The following is a 10,355-nucleotide window of genomic DNA, read 5'->3' as shown; positions in this document are numbered from 1 at the left end:
AAGTGACATTTTGAACCCATCATGGCCAAGACTAGATAGTCCTCCATGCATCTTTCCCTGTTAAGATTGCATATGGAAGTGACATTTTGAACGAGATGCAGATCTTATGACTGACATTATCTTAAGATGTTATTTTGAATCAAGAAGTTGTTATGCTTGTAGATAGTCTCCCTTGAATCTTTTCTATTTTGTCAATGTGTGTTTTGGAGTGCAGTTCTAATATTTTGGTAAGTGCAACTATGTGTGACCAAGTTATATTGAAATAGTTAAATACTGTTCGGTCTTATATATTGAAATAGTTATATTGCTTGTTAAGATTGAACTTTACATTGTCAACTGCATAATAATGCACATGGTAAGTGTTTTCATGGCTGTGGAGACCTCTATTAAGATCTCAGTGATATGGAATGGATGATATCCTCATCATTTAGTGCGTCTGTATGTTATGTTTTGTGTTTGTGTCAGTATCTGTTCTTAATTGAAACCTTGTTCTTGTAGAACATGTTATTGTTCTTCTCAATTTAGCTTTACTGTGTCAAACACACATTCTTTTTAAATCCACATTATACAAATAAACAATAAAGTTTCATCTTTAGTGCTCATAATTGTTTGTTAGTATTACTTAGTTTGGAAGGTTAAAATGGAAGTTGGGATGGAATAACTTTATCCATGACAGGGGTAAAACAGAGATAAGTACAAATGTCATAAGACAATTGTTTCAGAAGCATTGTATCAAACAGGTACCGTACATAATAACTTTCTCTTTCTGTAATATTCATATTATTTGTTTCTCTGCTGAGAAAAACAAAAGATATGGTCAAAACATAAATTCGAAAGTAAAAGAATTAAATGCGAAAAAGTGTTACCTTCTCATTCTTGTTTGGTTGATGGGTTGCTTGATTCTTGTGTCACCTTGTTCTTAAAGCAGTTCTACTGAGTAAGAGAGTATACATAGATTCTCTTACCCACTATGAACACACCTTTCTCCTTGTGACACGTGGCAACTATTGTGCATCTTTGGTTATGCTTTTGAAAAATGGTGTGATGATAATGCATGACCACAAAATTCAAATTCCATAGCCTCATCATAAGTTTAATTCAAATTTTTTTTTTCTGTACCTTATTAAATGTTATAAAAGATAATATATTTAAAGGAATGGTTCTTCATATTTAGTTATTGGCATTCTAGATAATAATTGAATCAAAAATGCTATTCATATACCAAAATTAACCACTAAAATTAGCCACCAGTGTATTCGTGTATAAAAATATGTGTGATTTAATTTATTTTTAATGTGTATTTGTATTCCAGCATGTAGCTGACTTTGGTGGCTGATTTTGATGTACACGTAACATAGTCGTAATTGAATATACAAGTGGATAAAGTCATAACAATTAAGAACAATGAAACAGGCTTGAATTTTTGTTAGAGTCAATAGTACCTGAAAGGTTAGAAGCTAGAAAACTATGAAGACACGATAAGGAATTTATTCGTGTTCTTTCTTTCTTTCTAAACTTTGAGGTTGCGTGCATGTTATGCTCTATATTATCCTAAACTTTTGTCTCAATGAATCCAATAATTAGCATATCTTAGGTGTTATTTACACTTACTCTTGTACACTATATCAATATTACACTAATCTGCTATTAATTTTTTATCTTATTATTATAAAATAATAATAATAATAATAATAATACATTTGAATTTGATATCAGCTAAGATAATAAACATATTATACTAGAACCAAAAAGGCATGTGTTTAACTTTTAGTTTTCAAAATAATGAATTATTGTATCCCAACTCTGTTTCATATTCCCATAATAAATAGTAGCTAACAAATTTGAATATGTCACTAGTGATCATCATTTAAAAAACGTAGTATATTGCCAAATAATGCGATTCCTTTCTTAATCAAAGTCCAGAGGTGCTAAATTCTTTTTCTGTAACAAAATTCCTAGATGCATAAATCACCATCCCCTGAAATTTCCCATCTCTATCCCTTCTTTTTTAACATGATCTTGTATTACATTAATATTAATTAATGCACGTATACAAATTACAAAATGAAAACTTGTGTAATAGGTTTCAGATATTACAATAACAGTTTAGATTAGAATAATATTTAATCAAAAGTAATAAAGAAATTTGGTATATATTCTTTGTGGGGATGGCCTAATAATATGCCTCTTGTTTCCCTCTTTCTATCTTTCACAACAATAATGTTGATATGGCCTATGGAGATTCCATTACAATCCCCTTTGAAACTCTATTTTTACCACCACAATTCCCTCTCCATTTTCTTCAGCCATGACCTAAGAAAATTTTACATAGTCCAATATAACTATGCCTTGTTCACATCATAAATCATAATTGATCATCATAATGTATTCTTCAAACAATTCTTTTCACAAGGACACAAACAATAGCATGATGATGAGTAGCATGAAATATAGTGAGATATCCCATTTTGGGCACCCAAAACACAAGCTTAGATTTGAGTACTCTGAATTTCCATTCAAGTGTGATGGATGCAAGGAAATTGGAATAGGTTCACGTTACAAATGCTCCATTTGTGACTATGATCTTCACATGCAATGTGCCATGCCTTCCCCAACTCTTTTCCACCCTTTCTATCCAAAGTGCTCTTTTCAGTTCCTGTCTCGCCCCCCGGGGGACATCCCCCGTTACTGCAATGCCTGCGAGAAGGTCGTGGCCGGCTTCCTCTACCATTGCGTGTCGTGTGGGTTCGACCTTCACCCTTGTTGTGCCAAGCTTCCAATGCTTCTTGAGGATGATGGTAAGGTTAATTACCTTCTATTGCAAGAAATGTGATTATTTCTTACTTAGTAGCTAATATTTTAGAGTAAAGTATTATTTTTACTCATGAAAATTCAGAACGCAACGAACAAATTTATTCATAAATGAACAAAATTAACTTCATACCTATCTTAGCTTTTGTGGGTATAAAGCTATTTTTATTTATTTACGGGCAGACATGTCAGCGTTTTGAATTTTTATGAGTAAAAATGATAATTTACTCTTAAATTAACAGAATTTTGATTTCATCGCTTGTCCTCGACAGAGGTGAAGCTATATCTCTACAAGAAGGTATCTTCGCCGTGTCACCGCTGCGGCCAAAAGGGGCGGAGCTGGAGTTACAGATCAAAGTGTAAGAAGTACAACCTGCACGTGGCATGTGTGAGGGACATGATCGTAGAGAGTTGGCATGAGATTTACATAGGACAAAGCAAAGGGAGAAAAATGGCAGACACAACAGGGATTCCCACCATAAAGAACACTCTTCAGGCTGCTCATAACAACAGCAGTAGGAGCAAAGGGAAGAAGGTCAGGAAGTGCTGCGAGATAGCTGGGATGGCGGTGCAGGCAGTTGTATCCGCCGTCTTGGGAGATCCAACGGCTCTCATTGCCGGAATTGCAGGGTCACTGATGTCACGCGCTTGATAAAAGGATCTCACTCTGTATGAATGTGTAAACAACTGAAATAAGCACAGCATTTAGTTAAATTCGTTATTACCTCTTAAAGAACTACATAAACCAGTTCAGTGTATTTCCATTGTCCATAAATGAACTAGAAATCTTTTCTCAAAATCTGAAATTCTCCTCTATTGCAGATTTGTTGCATATTCTATGTCTTGGAATAGTAGCAACAGAAGATGGTGAAGGTATGATTTGCTCACATTCCAGGCGAAGGTCATAATTCGCAGGAACATTCTGTGCTCATAATAATTTTCCTAAGAAAGAAATTTTGATATTCCAAACTTCGCTAATTGTGTTCTATCATTATGACATTCTTACATAAAGTTACTGCAGCAAATTTGGACATATGAATCCCATTTTTCAGTTAGCTAGACAATTAACGTTGTTACTGTAATTCTCTGGTCCATTAATCAACATTGGTTGTTGCAACAACTCCTAACTTCTTAACGAGGTTGACCAAAGAATGTCATAAACCGACACAATAACAGCGACATAAGATAAGAAACACGAATATCCAGTTGATAGTAACTAGTGAAACTTATCAGCATATACACAGGAACAAATGCAATAGAAGGACGTGCTTATTGATAATGCTTCTTAAAATCATTGAGAATAACACGTGCAGCATTTCTCCCAGGAGCTCCCGTGACACCCCCTCCAGGATGAGTTCCACTTCCACATAGATACAAGTCTCTGATTGGTGTCTTATGATTTGACCTGTTTCACAAATATTGTTCTTTATAAAGACGTAAGCAGGCAAGGTCGCGCGCACACACACACATATATAACTTGTGATTCATGTGCAGAATAATCTTACCAGCCTTTCACAGGTCGCATTAAGAAGAGTGAATCCAAACCCATAGCACCATGGAAAATATTTCCTCCTACACACATTTGTTAATTTTCATTGTCAAAGAACTGCACCCTACGAAACTCATGGCCTGAAGAAAATGCCACTGAGCAATTATACTTGTATGATGTGATAAACAGGAATTCGTTTAAATATTCAATGCAAGTCTAGATGACTTGAATAATAAATTAAGAAACAAGATATACAGAAGGGGTCATGATTTTGGAAGTTTTTTCATCTCAAGCATCACTTTCTGATCATGGTTCAAGCAATGTAATCCCATTTGAACGGAGGGGAGGGAGAATAGTTTTTGAGAAGTAGCCAAGAAACATGCAGCGAAGGAAAAGCAGCAGAATTGGGTGTATATTAGTTCTCTCTTATTCTATGGGAATTTTCAAAATCCATATTCGGTATAAATAGGCTTCACTTTTCTGAGAAGGAAAACTCGGTCTTCATCTTACCTGTCAGTCCAATTTCCCTTTCCAGATCTGGTGGTGTCAGCATGTCATAACCTATGATAGACGAGCAGAATCCAGGTGCATGTTCATCGATCAAGTCGAAACATCTTTTTGCATATGATTCCTATAGTCCACAAATATGATAAATATCTAAACAGCTATGCAAACAGAAATGCAAAAGAAAACTCAGGAATGAGGTCAAAGAAGGTAGACACAGAATATATATATATAGAACAAGTCAGTCTGGTAATATCAACTACATTGTTGCTTAAAAAATCAACAGTTCTTCAACACAGTGAATCTTAACAGTTAGGCACTTAGGCAGGCATAACTTACTCTGTATTCAGCATTGTCCCAGCTACCATTTGAGGGTTTATAAGGAGTATATTGGGTAAATAAGCTGATGACATGCTTACCTATATAAGACAGGACATTTCTTAATAATTGTGCTATTTTTATAACATGCAAAACAGGAAAACGAAAATTATGAAATAATCAGGTCTCATGAAAATAAGGGAAAAAAAAGGTTATTTGTTATAGAATAACTGTTGTTTCTTTTGGTGGGCACCTCCAAATCTTGCAACTTAAGAGTATGTCTCTACCAAGATGGATATATGCATGTGCATTTAAATTCCCAGTTAAAAACAAGTTTTTAAGTAGTAGAATCATAATGCATGTCTTGTGTTTCTCTAGTTCAGTTCCATGAGATTCCATAAATAAACTTATAATACATGAGAACTGAGGAGGTGTATATGAATAACCTATAAACCATGCTCTGCTATTTACTATTTCATTTTTATAACAAAAGGTTAAATGATTCTAATTACTACATCTAAATAGATAAAAATACATAGCTGAAGTGAAGTCATACCAGGTGGTGATATTGTAGTATCCAATGAAGAAGGAAGTGTCATCTCCATCACAGGCCTTCGTGATGGTAAGCCATTACAAGCATCTTGACAAGCTGATCTGATCTCCTCCATACTGGCATAGAAATCATATACAAAAGGAAATACAACAGCCAATTGTCAACATTCTATTTACAAATTTCACAGAAATACAATGCCATGACTTGTCATCAACTAGTAAACTTTTAATTTCCATTAATTGGCATAAATAAATACAAGACATTCAGCACAACTATTAATTAATATCAGGTGTTTATTTGTTCGATATGTCTTAACTATCTCTACTCACAACCTCTTGCCGAACTTAATATTAATTCTCAAATCACAACATATGGCTCTATCCTCAACATAGATAATGGTATTCATCTTTCTGGTGCTCAGACAATTGGCCAAATGAGAGTTAAAGTAAGTCTTCAACTTCTCCATACTGTAGCATACCTTTCACAACCAATATGGATGGTAGCTGTGTGCTGAGGACCCACTTCTTTGTTATTTAGCTTGCAACAGTGGAATTGGGGCAGTTTATCGACAGCTATGTTGATCTTTGTTGTTCCCTATTCCAAATGATTTAGAAAAAAAAAAAGGATAAAGAGGAAGAAGATATAATATGAGGGTAGTGCAAGCCTATTAATGTTGTTCCTTGCAATATTTGATGCTATCTTCTGACTTGCAAATTGCCAATAAAGCAAATAAAAATATCACATTCGAAGTGGTATCAAAACAGTCAGCAGAAATTCCAAGAACTTCAAACATTTTTTTCTTTTTCTTTTTATTCATTCAAATTCAATACACATTATTTATATACAAAAATTATCTGTATGGTGTATGAAAAAGTAATCCCAAGAAATAGAGAAATTTACATGTAAAAATTCCAAGTTTCAGGGCATAATAAAATGTTGAAAAAAAACCACGATGTTAACTTTCTTCAAATATTAACCCTATCTCGAACAAAAGATTTCATGCAGTTAACAGCGAATCCTAGAAAACTGTGGTACCTAATTACTTGATTTTCTGATTTCAATCAAGACAATTTGGACAATGAGCAAAAGAGATATATGCATCTAAAATGACAGGTTGCAGAGCAAAGGAAAATGCTGGATAGCCAACTCAAGGTTAATATGCTCTTCAAATATTTACTCATCGCAATTATCAAAGATTTGATGTTTAAGAGAAAGTTTCTTACAGAGCTGTAGTCAGAATACTTAATTGCATGAAGAAATTCAACAGGAAGAAAATCATGAGGTACCAATTCCTGCCACACAATCCGAACATAACTAAGAGCTGAGAAATGCAATTACTTTATACTAGTATGAACTGTATGATTTTCCGGTCTAGCCTCATATAAAATGAAAATATTTCAAACTGCTTACCATAAAGGTCTTATAAGGAGTAGCATTTGATAAAACAATTGAAGAGTGCACTTTAGTCCCATCAGCCAATAATACCTAGATTTTCAGCAATAATAATCAACAATCACAATCTCATAACAAATGCTGTTTTTTTTTTTTTGGAGACAAAGTAAAGCAAGCCAACCCACTCCATTTGCCCTTCCAGAGTCTTCCACCATCACCTTTAAAACCTGTTTCAGTTGTCAGCAATGAGAGGAAGGAACAAATAATCGCCATGGAGAAAAACTTAGTGCTTTCTCTTTATGAAAAAACACTTTAGAATGAAATATTAACAAATCAAATATATGAAAACATAACAAAATACTCATGTACAAAAACTCAATGGCGCGCTAAATTTATAGGTATATGTCTGATAAATCCAGCAACTTCATATGAGACAGCAAAGCATTAGTGGGTAACACACCTCTGTATTTGTTTCAATAAGAACTCCAGCTTCCTTAGCGGCTTTACTTATAGCTAAGGATACAGCACCCATCCCACCTTCAACATGCCTACACATGAATGTATTATATTAATTGCTTACTCAATAAATGATTGAGTTAATGCACACTAGGCTCCAGACTTAGAAAGGATGTTGGTCTTCATGTCCAAGACTACACCTTCTGAAGACTATAACAGTGGAAACTTGCTGAAATATAAAAAAAAAATCCATTCTCATTTTAACCTGCATTATTTATTCTTTCCAGTCCATTTAGTTTAATGATACAACTGGATAATCTTTTCTTCAATACTAGTCATTGAAACAATATGATGCAAAACCAGCAGCCAGTTTTGTTCTTCAATGTTTCACTACAAAATTAATTAACCAACAGAGTTTGATACTCACGACCAGATATTACGGTCGCCGTCTGTTTCACCCACAACATGGTGTAGCAGAACATATCCACTTCCAGGAGTGTTAATGTTCATCTACTAAATAGAAATTAAAGAATTAAGAAAGGAAAAATATGTTAGTTTTAGAAGCACAAACTCATGAGTATAAGTACAGAAGAGTGGAGAAACAAGGTTCTTTATGTTATATGCATGTGTAGCTTATTTCAAATCAAGTCTAACAGGAACCCTTCACCAAAGAAAATATTATGCAAGAGGACCTAAAGTGACGTCTTGTTACCATATTATATGTGAGCATAACTTTCTTGGAACTAGTTTAACAGAGAATATACACAATGAATCATGGGAGAAAATATATCCTTCCTAATTATATATGGCAAGGACAGATTAATTTATAAGAGGAACAAAGTGTGTGTGTGTGTGTGTGTGTGTTTTGTAGGTCAAATTAACAAAGACATTGAATAAAGTACACTATACTAAAACAAAATTTAATAATATAAAATAAAATAAGAAACCTCTTACCATACTCCCAATAATCGCATCTCCAGCAAGTGTAGCCTTCAATAAATTTGACTGCAGCCCCTCCCCCACCCAAAAAAGAAAAAGGAAAAAAGGGGAGTAAGTTAGAAATATCGAAGGTCAAACACTTGGGTCAAGTGAAATAACATTAGGAAACCTCTATTTCACCCTCCTCAACTATGAATCATATGCACTTTGGTGTCTAAGCTAAAAAGTTGAGATACCATAAACACTGTTAAATATTTGAGCATAGACATGATACATGTACGATAACCACATTCATTAACTCTGTCACGTTCTCAATACTTCAAAGCCACACATAGAAATGAATATAAATAATGTAGAAGAAATATCCTCCTGGATCTTATCTCACTCAAATAAGAATAATCAATTAAGTGCACTAAAATGTTCAACATCATCAATCTGGGGAACAGATTTAACTGAAAGTTAAAAATTTATGTAAATAGTAATAAAGCAGATGACAACCTCAAACCATTTGTCCAGGACTTTTGAGGTTGGAGACAGTAACAACTCCATCAAATCCCTGACAAGTAATGATGTATTATAGTCAAAATCAGAGTATACGTCAATAGATAAGACATCTATTTGAGAATATGAAGTCCCAGTCCCAATGAAATTAAAACTGATCTGGAGAAAGTAAATCTTACACTATGCCTTTTTGTCCCAAGGAGAGTGTACGCCGCAGGAGCTGAGCCCAAAACTTAGAATTCTCCAATTTATACTTCAACCGGTCAAATGTAGAAGCACTCCCATGCAGAGCTTCAGGAGTAGGCGAATCCAAAACAAAATCCATGAAGTTACAAAACTTTTGGAGTTGAGCTTCATATCTAGAAACATGAGAAGAACAAACTTTTCTGCATAAATTCGAACATGACAACATCTTTACATTCAAAAATCACCAGCATTATTTGGTTCCAATAATAGATTTCAAGAGTTTAAAATGAAGAAACAAATGCCTAAAGCAACAAATGCATTTTGGTATCTTAGAAAGGCATAACCACTAAAAGGAGCATCCACTCCAATTGCAGACCTTAGTTGGTCACGAATAAGAAATTGAGGAGCATCAATCTGGTTCACTTCTCTTCAAATTTCTAAATTCTCAACTTCACTTGTTCCATTATTTCCTCTCTTCATATCCAGAACAATTAGCAGCAAAAATATTGGAAAAGTAATAAATACAGCATTTCTGAACTCGTGTATATATATTTTATAGACATGAGTATGAATCAAGTCATCAACTTCCAAATCATGAGCTCTCTCAGCATCTACATAACTCATATTTTTTTTCTTTTTGTAAGGAAAAAACTCTTTTTCCAGCTTCATGCAGATTCAAGGGGAGAGAAAGATTTTTTTTTTTTCTAAAAGTTTACATTTGACTTGGAGAACAGGTGAATAAAAACATTCTAAAAAGAAAAAATCATTATACATATTCATATAGAGTACCTGAAATAAGCATCAGCATCTTTCTTTGAAAACTTTGAGATCTGTAAATAATCCTGCTCATCACTCTGCCCTAGTAGAAGGTAACGTCCATCAAGAGTGGGTGTAAACGACGATGCCATTGGCTTCAACAGCTTCAAACCATGTCGTTTCAACTCCAACTCTCTTTCAATTCACAGTAACAATGAAACTCACCCTTTAGTCTCATCATCTTACTAAAATGATAAATTAACAACGGAATTTCCACCTTAAATTCTGGTTTTTTTATTATTAAATATTAATTTTGATGACTGAATTGAAGTGAATGTAACTGTGTACCTGATGATTTGAGGACGGAGGAGACTGAGGAGATAGCTGCATCGAGAGAACTTAAAGCCTGGAATCAGCTCCTCCGTCACGGCAGCGCCGCCGATGAGGTGG

At 34.3% G+C, this 10,355-nt stretch overlaps 2 protein-coding genes across 2 annotated transcripts; one reads left to right on the top strand and one right to left on the bottom strand.

The window, feature by feature from the left end:
* The first annotated feature begins 2,191 nt into the window (after window positions 1-2,191).
* LOC107471937 (uncharacterized) lies at window positions 2,192-3,610 on the top strand. Its single transcript, XM_016091482.3, has 2 exons — window positions 2,192-2,798; window positions 3,084-3,610. Exons 1-2 carry the CDS (start codon window positions 2,384-2,386, stop codon window positions 3,461-3,463), a joined length of 795 nt encoding a protein of 264 aa, XP_015946968.1. The 5' UTR covers window positions 2,192-2,383; the 3' UTR covers window positions 3,464-3,610.
* A 231-nt stretch (window positions 3,611-3,841) lies between these two features.
* On the bottom strand, window positions 3,842-10,349 carry LOC107471697 (uncharacterized). The gene is made up of 16 exons (XM_052255820.1): window positions 10,254-10,349; window positions 9,939-10,100; window positions 9,143-9,349; window positions 8,961-9,018; window positions 8,478-8,528; window positions 7,951-8,033; window positions 7,528-7,615; window positions 7,253-7,294; window positions 7,086-7,160; window positions 6,899-6,967; window positions 6,154-6,269; window positions 5,679-5,791; window positions 5,144-5,223; window positions 4,811-4,931; window positions 4,317-4,383; window positions 3,842-4,216 (listed from the first exon to the last, which is right to left on the bottom strand). Exons 2-16 carry the CDS (start codon window positions 10,055-10,057, stop codon window positions 4,081-4,083), a joined length of 1,425 nt encoding a protein of 474 aa, XP_052111780.1. The 5' UTR covers window positions 10,058-10,100; window positions 10,254-10,349; the 3' UTR covers window positions 3,842-4,080.
* Between the last annotated feature and the right edge of the window lie 6 nt (window positions 10,350-10,355).

The sequence above is a fragment of the Arachis duranensis genome, chromosome 10, assembly GCF_000817695.3.
Source record: "Arachis duranensis cultivar V14167 chromosome 10, aradu.V14167.gnm2.J7QH, whole genome shotgun sequence".
Lineage (NCBI taxonomy): Eukaryota > Viridiplantae > Streptophyta > Magnoliopsida > Fabales > Fabaceae > Arachis > Arachis duranensis.
This window is presented reverse-complemented; position numbering and strand designations above follow the sequence as displayed.